Source organism: Boleophthalmus pectinirostris, unplaced genomic scaffold (genome assembly GCF_026225935.1).
Source record: "Boleophthalmus pectinirostris isolate CB_2022bp ecotype Guang Dong unplaced genomic scaffold, ASM2622593v1 HiC_scaffold_13, whole genome shotgun sequence".
Taxonomy (NCBI): domain Eukaryota; kingdom Metazoa; phylum Chordata; class Actinopteri; order Gobiiformes; family Gobiidae; genus Boleophthalmus; species Boleophthalmus pectinirostris.
The window spans coordinates 27,742,444-27,757,542 of NW_026571036.1; the positions used below are offsets into that span (position 1 = coordinate 27,742,444).

Below are 15,099 nucleotides of genomic sequence, written 5' to 3' on the forward strand. Positions count from 1 at the left end.
TTTTGGTGTTAAAAACAACTCTGAAATATTTTACCCTAAAATTTTAACCATACAGTTTTTGCTATGTAGTTACACTAAATGCCACAATGCAAAAAGCTTGGCCAAAATTTAAACATATAAACACTTAAATCTATCAGAAAATAACTTAAACGTTGTGAAATTATCTGTCCATGCAGCAAGATCATTTTACTTGATAAGTTATTTTAAAATAACTCTACAAAGTGTTATCTGTTTACTCTCAAAACTCTAGATTTCGGGGTTAAACAGAAACTTTGGTCCAGTGTTACTTAATTAACATTTCCAAAAATGTTAAATGAACTCTAGAACAGATTGGACTCATATAAACTCTGACAAAATGTTAAAGTTGATTCTGTGAGAGTCCATTTTAACACTCCACTTTTTGCTGTGTAGATAATAAATCTGAAAAGAAGATGAATAACCTGATCTAAGTTTTAAAATCTTGGTCAGATCAGAGAAATTTTCAGTGCATAACGTAGATCATGTCGAAGTAGTGGACGCTGTATTAGAAAAGTTACACAGTGCACCTTTAAATCTCATCATACTGCCAAAAAAGAACCAAATACTTCTAATAATAATACATTTTCATATGTACATAACAAGTCAATATAGTAACACCAAACAAAGTAAAAATAGAAAAACATGAACCCGTCACATGCACTTCTAGCTTTAACCAGCGCGCACACAGTCAGGAACAGAACTCGCACTGGTACCATGATTTTGGACATGTTACTCCAAATTTCAAAGGTTGTCTCCCTGATGAAAACGGGAGGAGGTGGACAGGGAACAGGCGATGGTGATTTTGGCAGATCGCTGGTGAAATGGTTTTGGCTCGAGTGAGATTTGGAGTTTGAGAAGAGCAGCAGAAAAAAAGAGAGAGGAGTTCAGACGGTTCAGGCATGAAGACAGACATGCCAGAGAGTTGGACCAAACAGAGTATTGTACGAACGCCACCAGAGACAAAGGGGAGACAGGGAGAGAGACAGAGAAGAGGGAGGGAGAGGAAGAGAAATAGAGGGAGTTATAGAGAGAGAGTGGTGAGAGGCTTCTCCAGAAAAGGGAAGGAAGGAGTGGATGTTCAATTTGGATGACATCCCTGACAGCAAAGTGGACAGAGAAACAGAAAGTGTAGAGAAGCCTGGACGTTTAAGCTCGCAGGTGTCCCCGGCTGCAGTTGGACGTCTCTCTTCATGAATCATCATTTATTTGATCACATTCATCATTACATCGTTTTTAAATGAATCATCGCGTTTATACAGACGCAGTATTCTTTCATTCCATACACGGTGGTGGTAAACGACTACTGAGGCTGCCCCTTTCGACCAACACGACAACGCTCATGCACGTGTCAAGTTCAAACTAGAAGTCAAGGTGAAGTGTCTTGCCTAAGGACACAACAACAGGCACATGATTTTCCCAGCGGTCTCCCATCCATGTACTGATCTGTAGGGCTGGGTATCATTAAGAAGTTACCGATACGACACGTACCTCGATACGATACATATCTCGATACAGTGCGCTTTTAGTTCGATACGATCATTTCAATTCGATTCGATACGGCGCAATAAAAAATAAAGGCTAAATCGTGGCTGTGATACTAAAAGTCTTTGTTAAACCACTTCTTGTGCAAAGTGAATATGAAACTAGTGTTGTAGTCAAGACACTAATCTAGTCCAAGACCTGTCCGAGAGCACAGGGCCCCGAGACCGAGACGAGACCAAGACCTCTGAGGGTTGAGACCGAGACAAGACCAAGACCTCTGAGGGTTGAGACCGAGACAAGACCAAGACCTCTGAGTTGAGACTGAGACAAGACCAAGACCTCTGAGGGTTGAGACCGAGACAAGACCAAGACCTCTGAGTTGAGACTGAGACAAGACCAAGACCTCTGAGTTGAGACCTAGACACGATCAAGACTTTTAAAGGTTGAGACCAAGACAAGACCAAGACCTCTGAGGGTTGAGACTGAGACAAGACCAAGACCTCTGAGTTGAGACCTAGACATGATCAAGACTTTTAAAGGTTGAGACCAAGACAAGACCGAGACTTTTGAGGTTCAAGATCAAGACAAGACCAAGATCACAGCCCATCTAGATCAAATCAAAACCAGCTTTGTAATCTTCGACATTTATTGTATTTGTGTTTTACAGTTATTTTGGCACATGGAGATCAAACGAGCACACGGGCTGCAGTGAGAAGCCCCGCGCACTCCCACACACCGGTGCAGTTTATTGCCGACTGCAACATCTGTAACTGAAATATAATCGCACTTGTTGAGTGTCAGACCTTGAGTCCGAGACAACACTAAGTCCAACTGTCTTCAAGACCGAGGCAAGACTAAGTCCAAATGTGCTCGAGTCTGAGACAAGACCAAGACCGTAAAAGATGGTCTCGAGTCCTAGGACACTATATGAAACACGCACTTTAATCATCAAAACAGTAAATATGTCAAATGTGTCGCATAAACAAGTTTCCTTCCACTAAACAAACAACAAAACTGTAGCTGTAACAAAATAATTCAGTAAAATTTACAAAAAAAATACTCTTGGCGATATATCGACACAGCAGCCCACAATATCGATACTATATCATCACATACACGATACTATATTTGATACTTTGATATTGTTGCACAGCCCTCCTGACCAGGCCTGAGTTTCAGAGACGAGTCGAGGTTTAACAGGCTTTAACAGGCTTTAACAGGCTGGTACATTTACCAGTGCTCTTACCTTTGCTGACACTGGAGCCACTGATCCTGCTGTGGGGATGCCTCGCTTGACCACTATGTCGCCGCTCGATGTTGTCACGGCAACAGTGACAGGGGTGGGCAGGAGGGAGGGGATGACGGGGAGCGGCAGGAGTCCCGGGCGGTTGTTGCCATTGACGACAGCAGAGGCACAGCTGTGATTGGCTCCCCCGTTGTGCAGGCCAGAGGGCCGAATGTCTCTGCGCTCCCACGGACCCCGATAGTCCCTCTCGAAGCGGTGATGGTGGCGTGACATCACTTCCTGGGGGCGGACCTGTGGAGAACAAACATTTATTACAATAATGACATTTACGATCCAGTCCACAACATAAAGGTGCCTGGAATTTTTCCCAGTTTGATACGAAACTGATAGATCTCCATGGAGACAAGCAGCAAGACATTTTACTGGTCTGATCTGTGGAGAGTTGGGCTCGCAGTGCAATGCATATTTTTCAAGGTATCATTTTATTGTAAAAAAACAACAACAACCACAACAACAACAACAACTGGGGCGGCAGTAGCTCAGTTGGTAGAGCATTCGCCCACTGATCTGAAGGTTGGTGGCTCGAATCCAGTTTTCGACATAAACATCACAGGTTGAGTGGTCAGATCCACTGACCCACAGGTTGGCTGGTGTGATTCCAGCTCCCACAGATGAATACTGTCCTTGTGTCCTTGGTCAAGACACTTAACCCACCTTGCCCACAGTGTCTGCGTACACTGGTGTGTGAATGTGTGAGTGGTTCCTTGTTGTAAAGCCTTTGAGTGCCTTGAAGTTGGAAAAGCGCTATAGAAAAATGTGACCATTTCCCATTACCAGTTAAAATTAAATAACAAATAGGTTTAATGTCGTACTGTGGTAGAGTCCAGGGAAATCAATCCCCCAAGCAGAGGTGGGGCCAAGTCGTTGTTTTGTCTCAAGTAAGTCTCAAGTCTTCGAACTCAAGTCCGAGTCAAGTCCTAATTCAAAGACAGCCAAGTCCAAATTGAGGACCGAGTCACTGGCCCATAAGTCCAAGTCAAGTCCAAGTCATTTCAAGTCTTTAAACCAAAAAAGTACCAAAAATAGCTTAGATTTTTGCAATTTATGTGAATTTTAAGCTAAATTGTACTGTATATTTATATATAAGTATTCATATAAGAGTTGTAGAGATGCAATTTTTTTTTCCTTTTTAAATGTCTTGACAAGATCTTAGTGTGAATCATTACGCTCAGAATAGAAAGAATTCAGATTTAAAAGGGCTTAATAACAGTTATTTTGTCGAATCGTCTGCACTGAAATGGAAGAGTTACGTTCTTTGTCGTTCCCCTGTTTTACTGTACTGTACTCTAAATTACTGCAGTACATTTGAGAAGTACTTCAATTACATCCAAAGTACTAAACAAAGAAGTGGGAGGGACATGTTCCAGTTTGTTCTAGTAAAATTAAGCACTGCATGTATCAACTGTAAAGAGAAAAGTATTTCCTAAAAACATTTAGTCATTGACCTTCAAGTCCAAGTCGAGTCCCAAGTCTTAGACCATTTTATCAAGTCAAGTCTCAAGTCCTAAAAACAGTGACTCAAGTCGGACCCGAGTCCAAGTTGTGACTTGCAAATCCCCGCCTCTGCTCCCTAGTCTATCCCCATGGACACAAACACATGCTGGAAATTAGATAGTGCTTTTAACTTGGCTGATCTTTCTCCCCAGATACGATGTAAACACGTCCAAATCAAACACAGCTTTTACTGAAAACAGCTCAATTTCACTGATTTATTCTTAATTACCAAAAAAAGTCCTGATGTCACATTTTTTAGATTATAATACAGAATTTGGATAATCGTCTTGGAGAACCAAAGCACTAATCAGAATGCAGAATGAGCATTAGTCTCTCATTTGGGTTGCCAGTTTCAATGATTAGTCTCTCATTTGGGTTGCCAGTTTCAATGAGGAATCCAGTTGGTTTAAATACGGTTTAAATAACTAATTGGAATTTCTCTGACAAGCATCGAGACTGTGATTAGAAATTGTCTCTAATGTAAGATTCACATTTCAGAACATGTTTGTACAGATCTAAACTACAGGGTTAGCAGTTTTATGTGGAATAAGATTGAATTATGGAGCTTCAAATATGGCAGTTTCTGTGAATTTTTTTTTGTCTATTCAGATTTCCATTTGACTGTGATTAAAGGGCCCATGTTACTCTATTTTCTGATCTGTTCTAATTTAGTTTCCTCATCACAACCAGACCTAGAGTTGTGTTTTGTTTCATTCACACCCTTCTCTCAAACAGAAAACACTCTGTTCCACCTTGTGATGTCATGTGGTAATACAGGAAAGGCTCCACTGCATTTTTAAACTCCATACAATAAGATAAGATAATCCTTTACTGTCTTCCATGGGAGAAATTTGTCCTGGGACAGGGGATGACATGCTTTATCAAAAACAGAACAAAAATAGATACGAGACCAAGTATGACCATGAGTGATGCACCAACAGGACCTTTAAATCATTCTTTAGAGACTAGCCCTTTGCATTCTTGTATTCTTTTAATATCAATAATTGCACATTCCCTTGGCCTATGTGCAGTTCTGCTTTCACACTCCCTAAGCCTATGTGCAGCTTGTGTAACGCGGGTGACAAAACCATGCAGTAGGAAACTCTCTTGCCTCGCTCCTGCTCTCACTTTGCGTCTCTTTGTGTGCGTCCGATCACGTGACCGCGGGCGCCCAATTAGAAAACTATACTAGCGCGAAACCCGGAAGCGCGGCAGAAGCAAGAGAGACAAATAAACGCATGATACAGGTATGTTTTTTAACTCCCAATTCGTCTGATTTCGCTATGACAAGTTATCAAACTTACCGTATTAAATATGAACTTGTAGGAGCCAAATACCTTCGCCCTTCGAGTGCCCAACCGAGCCGTGTATCACCGATTTTACGGAATTGGTAAGCCACGCCGAGTCCTAGTATTCCCCCATTGGCTTGTATGGTTAGCCTAGCCTAGTTTAGACTCTCGCACCTTCCACGCACTTGGCTCTATGACCAAAAACTCTCCAACCGCTCGCTATCACTCCGCACGAACACTACCTCTCTGAGCTCCCCCTTCGGTCGTATGTGCCACATTTACAGCCATGCCTGATGAACTGTGACTCTTGATCTATGCAATCGGATCAACCTGCTCTTGGACATTCAAACACGATTGTTCATTCTACACATAATCTACTTTATATAACTGTTTGAATTTTGGGTTTGAATGGCCATTCTTGTATTCATTGATGTATTGTCTTTTGTTTAATACATGGTACCAGCAAAAACAGTTCAGTCTCTGCCTCCTCTCTCCCTGAGCCGCACCTTGTCTTCTGGTCACTAGCCTATAGTTACTACACTGTGTCATTAACTAGTAATTACACTTTAATTACATAGTCACCAGTTATTACTATTCTACGCAGCATATTTGCCACACTTGGATTGCACCTTCCCTAAGCCTATGTGCAGTTTTGATTGCAATAGAATCGTTTGGATCATTTCAGCTCTGGAATTGCCAATCTGTACTGAACTAAAGGTAAAAGAGCTGTTCACTTGAAAACTAATGCTTTACAAAATCACAAGGTGGAGCAGAGCATTTTGACTTTTGGAGATATAGACAGACTAATAATGCAGGATTCCTCAAACATGTGAATGAAACTAAACACAACTCCAGTTAACAGCATTATAACTTGACTTAACACTCACAAGAGTCAATTTTGCGCAGTATAGGACCTTTAATGGTGAAAGACAGATAAAGTAACCTGGAGCTGTCGCGTGTGTTTGTATCACAGGACGCTAATGTAGGTAAATGGATTCAGTCGGATGTACGCTGTGTTATTAAAGCACTTCTGAAGGGGACAGGCTGTTGACATAAAGGTGAGATCCAGCTGCTCCCACTGCTCCTCACACGTACACACACCAACAACACACACACACACACACACTCTCTCTTGCTGTGTCTCTAATGAGAGGAGAGAGAGAAAATACTACTGTCTATTAGAGCTACAGCATATATCGCAATCCTATCGAAAATGCATTTTCATAAGCACATTTTTTTAGAAAGTGGCAACCATTTATTGACTTTTTTGAAGCAGTCTAAGCCAACCCCACCCGCCCGTTTTTATTTATTTATTTTTTATTATTATTATTACTATATTATTAATAATAGTAGAAGTTAAGGATGTAACGATATCAAAATCTCTCTGTACAATATCATCACGATTAGGGATGGGCATTCAATGAAATTTTCTTAATCGATCTTCGGAAGAATTAAAGATCGATTATCAATTAATCATGACTGTTTTTTTACATTAAAATGATTATCATTATTATTACTATCTGCACTACTAATCTGCATAAATAAATTCAACTTTACGACATATAAACAGTAACGACTCTAGAGCCACATCAGCCCGTTTGACATTAGAATGTGTTTAACGCAGCTTTGTGCAACTCTCACAGAAACAAAACTTAAAATCGCATCGCTAATTTGCATAAACTAAGCGAAGATAAAACTACAGCTCTTGTGTCGCTGATGCAGTTCAACTTCTGTTGGATTAAAAGACATGACTCAGGTGAATACAGGTTAGTGTGACCATATTTGCGTTTGTCAAAACCTGGACAGCGTACGGGGGGAGGGAGGTGGGGACTCGTCATCGACATTGCGCGACTCTCACCTGGTAAAACTTTTTACCCACTGGACACAGAAACATATGTGCTGCTTTGTGCACTGTGCACATGGACTCCCACTTGTCCCGAACGCAACGGAAAGCGTGGAATTTCTTGTACAAGTCAACATTAAATACACATTTGTGCTTCGGTACGCTGCAGACTGACCCACTGTTTGTGTCTCGCTCCTTCTGAGTGCAGAGACACATGTACAGACCTGTTTGGTCACACTACACACAGCAACCTACATTCTGTTTGTCGATTAAAATGAACGTAATCGATTAAATTCTTAATGATCAATTAATCGACTAATCATGCCCACCCCTAATCACAATATACATCTCACTGTACGATATTTAGAAGAGGCTGATATAATTATAGATGGGACACTTTTCTACATTTAAAATACCTTGACAGGATTTTGGTGAGAATTATTTCCGTCATAGTCCCAAGAATTTAAGTAAATAATCAACTAATAAACAGGGGAGGGGAGGAGAGGGGAGGAGCGGTGAAGAGCAGGGAGCAGAGGTGAGAGGAGACAGGGCTCAGGAGTGGAGGTGAAGACTTGGTGCAGGGGCTGGGCTTTTTGACTTGACAACTACCATTTCATGACATCACAAGGTGTAACAGACCATTTTGGAGCTTTAGAGATGCAGAGAGACTTGCGTGAATGACACAAGCACAACTCCAGGTCTGTTTTTGGTGAGGTAACGGCATTGTAACATGACTAAAAGTTCACAAGAGTCAATTTTGCATAAGATCTACATTTAGAATATTTTTATTGTGATCATGTCAGTTGCATAAATGTGTTCCTGTATTACCGTTTATTCTGTTTTCTTCGGTAATACATCACACTACAGAATGTTGTTATCGTGACAGGCCCCTTTAAGAAGCGTGCCCCGCTCTGACCCTGTCTACAGCTCATCCTCCTGAATAGATAAATACTACTGCAATTACGGCTCATCTCATACGACTAATGGATGCTTAATTCAATCAGATCGTCCTTCAAGTGCACTGAAGGGGCTCGCCGAGGCTTTACAATGACACAGAGCTCAAGAGGCTGGCTTCACATGGCCCCACAACAGTATAGAAGAGTTTCAAATGAGCTGCAGAAATGTATAGTGGAATCCGCTGTTTAAATTACACAAGCGATATTACACAAAATAGACTCTTGTGAGCTTCGAGCCACGTTATTATCTCGTTCCCTCGTCAAAAACAGACCTGCAGTTGTGTTTGTTTCACTCACATGTTTGAATAACCCCGCATTATCTCTCTTCCACCTTGTGATGTCATGAAAAGGTAGTTTTTAAGTTGACAGCTCCTTTTCCGTGTATTGTCTGCACCAAATTGAAAAGCGTTTATTGTCTGATATTGAGGAAGTGTGCGTTAGGATGCTAGTTATTGTTCTTAGCTTTACGGCAAGACTCAGCCCTGGTCTCAGAGTTGTGAAAAGAGCTCAAAAACTCATCTTGGTGAATAATTTGGAGGTTCCGGCGACGTTTATTTTATTGTTTTATTTTATTTAATTTTTTTATTTCATTTTATTTATTTATTTTTATTTTATTCATTTTATTTATTTATTATTATTTTTGTATTTCTCTTTATTTATTTTATTTTATTCATTTTATTTCATTTTATTTATTTATTTTTTATTTATTATTATTTCTCTTTATTTATTTTATATTATTTTATTTTATTATGACATTTAAAATCAGGTAGAGTGTACAATAGAAGTGGACTGGACTCAGGGAGTGTGACTTCACCCACAGAGTTCAGCTGTAACCAAATGAAGCTCATCGACGCTAGCAGTTATGATGGGCTGATCTGCAACCAGGGAGCATATTAGGAAATGCTCTGGTTTGGAAGGGGCTGGGTGCATAGGGAGCTGCTTTGAGAATCCTCGTCCCTGATTGGTGTTTGAACTTCTACATTTTGCCAATCCTGCCTCACCTGCAGCTGCCTCCTCCAGTTTAAGAAGAGTCTTATCACCGTCTTTGTGGCCAGTGTATCATTTTGTGTATTTTCTGAGTCTCTTTTGTGTCAGTCACTGTGTTCAGACTGCAGCCTGTAGTGACCCAAATCAGATTTTTTTTCGCCCCTGTGTTCCTGTATCTGATCTTTTAATGACAGCCTGAATGACACAGATCCGATTTTTCAAGTGTGACCCAGGCCACTTGGATATGTGCTCCTAAAACTGATACATATCTGATCTTTTGACATGTGACTTCAGTCTGAACGGCCAGATCACATTCACCCACCTACACGTCACAAATGTACACAAACGTTCTTCTCGTCAATTGTGTCTGAACTCTGTATCAGTGAAGCAGCAAAGCACATCACAATCCCACCACTCTTGGCTGCGACTCTGCACCCACACTTTTCTATGGACATCGCTGCCACTGTCTCACAAAACACCACGGCCAAAAGCCTCATCCTTCTCCTTCTCCATCTCCTCCTTAACAAAAATAAACTGTACATGTTCTGGCTCTGGTACAACAGCAACTTTCAAGGTTCCCTGACAAAACCTGACATGACCTTTTCATGGCCTAAAGTGAATTTTCCATGATTTTATGGCACCTACATGTGTAGAATTGATCAGACTTTCAGGGCGAAATATGAAATGTTAACTCTTTCCACTCACCTTATGGTTTGGTATTAAAGTTTTTTAACATTCAAAATCCTGTCAGTGCATTTATTGTCGTCTCTTTTAAACAAAAGGTGAAATAATCATAATAGATTAATGAGAACTTAAAGGTTGTATGGAGGATTTTTTTTAGTTTCAAACTGTCAGTGAAAGATTAAAATACCATTACAGAGACGCAGCAGCTTTGTAATTATGATGACCAAAAAAAAAAGAACGAAAATCTATCAACTGTGGACGTCTTGAGGCCAGATAAACATCAGCCAATAGAAAATGAGGCTCCCTCATTTTCTATTGGCTGTTAGGTTGTCAATCAAACTCCCTAGTATAACTGACTCGTCAGAACGTGGGGATTTCGTGGTTTACGCAGCGGTTCTTAGAGGCTTTTTTCGAACTGTCGCTTCCTCGCATTTCGCGCAAAGTTTGTCGCGACGGCGGACGAGAATCCACGACCGGTTCGCCGCGAAAGAAAGTCCGTTTTTTAGGTCGCTGAAAGAAGAAGAGAAGAGGAAAAGGAGCAGAACCAAACTGAGGTGATTCTTGGAGATCTCGTCCAGCGATGGCGCGACCGCAGCAGACGAAGGGTCTAAAAACTGACGTGTCGGTCGCTGAATTACTTCTAGACAGGAAACTTCAACAGTAATTCTGAATGCGCACAAGGACTGTCGCTGTATTTCTCTTCCCTTAAAAAAATCCTCTATACAACCTTTAACAGAACGCTGTGAAAGAGATACTAAAATCCCATGACTTTCACAAAACTTTCATTGAATTTACAAAATTCCATGACATTTTCAGGCCTGGAAAACTACATTTTCAATTTCCATGAGTTTTCCGGGATTTCCATGACTGTGGGACCCCTGAACTTTAAAATCTCCAGGTGCTCAATGCAAGTTGTATTTAATTGGAAATTTGATCGACTACGCAAAAAAATAGGATTTCACCAAAAAATCCTGATTGAGCATTAAGCCCTGCAGTCTGAACGGTGACTTTGTTTGTTCTAGTACATGTGTGACTTTATTAAGTTTGTTTAATTTAGTTCTATTTTTTGTCACTTGATTCTGTTTGTAGATTTATGTGACTTTATTTTGAGACACTCGTGATTTAGTTTTGTTTTATGTGTCCCTTAGTTTAATTGCCTATTTTTGTATAAACCTGCGTGACCCATTTTTTTACACAAAAGTCGTTCTTTGTGAATCTTGTTATTTTGTTTCTTAGTTTAGGTTATTTTGTGTAAATATTTTAGATCCTTTTTGTTTAATTTACCCTGTTAATTCAATTATGACTTAATTTATCGCATTTTCCACCTTGGTTTTTGTTACTTCTGACCCTAGTGAACAGTTATTAATATTTATATCTTAATTTAGAGACAGAAGAGCAAAATAAAAACACCAGGATCACGCAGAGAGGGTTAATATGAACATTTAACACCAAAATGATGAGTCTCACTGCCGCGGTTACAGAGAGACTCGATGATTTTTCAATGCAACCGGAGCTCGGAGGAACCACCTATGCTCACGTCCTATTTGTGTCCTTTTATATATGCAGCCCGTTCTACCACATAAATCTGACCTGTCCTCCAGCTCCATTTTAAAATACAGAGATTCTGGAAAGCTCCGTGAACCCAGCCCATCGCATCGGTATGGGGCAGACCGCATTGTGTAGCGTGAGCGGCGGATCTCTCCACATTATAGCGTGAATCACCGGCTACAGCGTCTGTGCTCAAATCCATCACTGAAAGCTTCTAATGCGTCCCCCTCCCTCTGCCTCTCCAGCCCCGAGAACAGCTCACACAAATATAACCAGGTCTGTGCGCTCCCTGCTCTCTGAGTTTGCACTCACATCACGCTGAGGGTTTTCTACATGTATCTCTATGGCGGAATGTTCAGCAGTTATCATGGAAACACATTATCAAACACTGTCAAAATGATGTAAAACTGTCTGAAAATGTAAGCAAAAAACACAACAAAATGGAGTTAAACAACACATTTTCAGGAGCTGTGATCAACTGATACTTTGCTCTGGCGTCATGCTGGGGGTGTTCTACATGTAGCTCTATTGGCAGAATGTTATAGTTACCATAGTGACACAATGTACACATTAAAATGTTAAGAAAAACATAAAATCGTAGTCACAGAGCTTGTCAGAGAAAATTGCAATCAGATTCTTTTCCCAAATGCTTCATCCCTGCTCCTTGAGTTAAACTGGGAGTGATTTACAGGTGGATTACATAAGACTCACACCACACATGTGCAGCTCCAGTGTCGTGAGTATTCTGTATGATTAAAAGTACCAGAGGAGCGTCACACTGCACACACGAGCTCCAGGGGGACCGGTGTGGAGCTCTGGATCAGTTCAAATGGATTCTATTTTTGCCGGACACTGAAGCGAGCGCAGCCTTTTCCTTCATAAATAAATATTTATCACATGAACACGTGGTGGCTTCAGAGGAGCTGACCACAGCAGAGCTCTGGTCTGAGTGTGAAGCTCACATAAAACCAGTCCCACACTGGAGTCACAGCTGCACCGGGGGAAAACCTGAGCCCATCAGCCAATCAGAGACAAGAATGAAACAAATACGGCTGCTTACGAGGAAAAAGGAAACAAAACAAACAAAACAAAAAAAATGCAGGAATTCAAAAACATTCAGCAGAAGCAATGGGCAAAGCATTAAACTCTGTAAAAACATTTAGAGCAAAATCAAGCAACCAGTAAACTCCTTTGTTTCAAATATGTCACAGAAATAAACAAATGTGACTGGCCGGTGTTCTGTTGAAATGAGCTGCCCCATCAAAATGAGCTCCCCATAGCCTAAATCGACAGTGACGTCTCTTGATTCGTGCTACCCTGTCGACATAAGCGACCTTACGTTTGTCCGTTTACACTTGTGTAGATCCAATAAAGCAAACCTCCTCAGTTTTTCAACATATTTCTTTGGATTAGAGACGTGGGTTTGATTTGATCTGTTTGCACACGGTGATCACACTTTATACCTTAATTATATACAATTTCAACTAATTTACATGAATATTCATTTGGACAGTCCTATTCTGCTCACATGGGGCTCTGACTAAAGGCAGCACATATTGACAGGCCATTATCATCATTAATCACTCATTTATATGAATCTAGGTAGAGGAGCTCATTTTCGACAGGCCTATATCTTCTATCAAATAAGGCTTCCACTGTATAAGAAAGAAATGACTGGAAACACTGAATAGTGATAAATGTATAATATTTAAGTGTGAATTTCCTATTATAATAATATAATAGTGATATTTTATTCATACAGCGCCTTTCTAAACAAAGTTATTACGTTTTCTACACATGGAAACAAAATAAAATATGATGTAATAAATAAAACTAATATTTACTCCAAACTATTCAATCATGTAACATAGGTATTCTGTCGTAAACAGTGTTGGGGAGTAACAGATTACATGTACCAGAGTTACGTAATCAGAGTACAAATGAGTAATGAGTTACAGTTACTGTGTCTGAGTGGTAATTAGATTACAGTTACTTTGTTGAAATAAATGGATTACAGGGCAGTATGTTCCTGTTTTCACATTTCGGGCTATAGCCCCTATTTTCTTTTTTTTTTTTTTTTTTTTCTTGGTATTTCCACTCATTGCCAGACACTAAACCAGGTCTAAACCAACTAAACCAGGTCTAAACCAGGACTAAACCAGGTCTAAACCAGGACTAAACCAGGATTTAACGGGACTAAACCATGCTACATGGACCGTGTCTCCTACTCTTCTATCAATAATATTTTTTATATGTTTAAGCAAAGTCTGGGCTTTTTATTGTCTTTTAGCAGATGAAACATCTTATGTTAAGAGCCTAGTCTTTACTTCTCTACAGAAGTAATCCAAAGTATTCAGATTACGTTACTCGCTTTAAGTAACTTAATGGATTCTGTTACAAACTACATTTTGGTGTATGTAATCTGTAATTTGTAGGGGAATACATTTTAAAAGTCACCTTCCCAACACTGGTCGTAAATCTAACATGCACCTGCCGTTGCTTAACTGGTTAAAACATACAATAAAACCAATATTCTTTTAAAATGTGACTTGTTATTCCACTGACAATGGTTCTGTGGGGACCAGACTGATTTCTCTCTGTATAAAAACACAGAAAGATCATTCTGGACTTAACAACTAGTGTGTGATAAGACCCTCCAAATCAAAGCTCCTCTCTTGAGCTTTGACGCCTGCGATACCGTGAGCAGCCTGTGGGGGAGCACTGTTTCTACCGGGTCCTTATTCGGGCTTCGCATCGTCCTGCTTTACTCGTTTTCACACACAGCTTTCAATATCCCCCTCTGTCCAAACACCGGCGCTGATACGAGCAAAGCTAAAAGTGGTCAGACAACTTTCGCACAATAAGCTCCGCTCGCTCTCTCCCGGCCCTAACCCCTTTTAATAACCTTGAGTTTCCAGCCGCATAAGCTGTATTATCTGTTAAAAAATACGACAAGGTGCTAGTCCAATGGAACAATGGAGGAGGGAGCTCTAGCTAATATAGTGTTATCTCGCAAACCCCACACTGCAGCTAAGACAGGAGAGAGAAAGAGCGAGAGAAAGCGAGAGAATTCCCCCTTTACAAAACAAAAAGAACAGGACTTTATCGCTCAAACCGCTAAGGACAATAACAATTTATCTAAAGTGGCGACACCCAACAGCACCGCGCAGCATTGTTAAGACTTGGTTGGTTGGAGATATGAATTCAGAATGCGGTTTTGTCTCCCAATCAAAGTCGAAAAAACTTACAAATTATGCAAATTGGGGAAGGTGCAAAGTCGTCCGGATAACCTTCGCAAATAAGCAGAGACGGAGAAAACTATGAGCTAACCGAAAGTGGAATAAAATAATGTGATGTTTTGTAGTTTGGGTTTAAAAGGAGGAAGTCTGGCAGCTTGACTTTTTAATTAAAGCTCTCAGGCGAAAGAGAGGAGACTGCACTGTAATTACCACAACAATATTAGTCAGTTTTAGTCCATTTTGGAGGAGGAGG

At 40.4% G+C, this 15,099-nt stretch overlaps 1 protein-coding gene across 1 annotated transcript in view; it reads right to left on the bottom strand.

Moving 5' to 3' along the window:
* The window catches only part of LOC110154500 (kelch-like protein 29), a 798,906-nt gene that overhangs the window by 648,761 nt on the left and 135,046 nt on the right, over positions 1-15,099 (bottom strand). The window contains exon 2 of the mRNA XM_055149662.1: positions 2,831-3,037. Within this exon, the coding sequence (XP_055005637.1) occupies positions 2,831-3,019 (189 nt within the window). The 5' untranslated portion in view covers positions 3,020-3,037. The remainder of the gene's footprint in view (positions 1-2,830; positions 3,038-15,099) is intronic.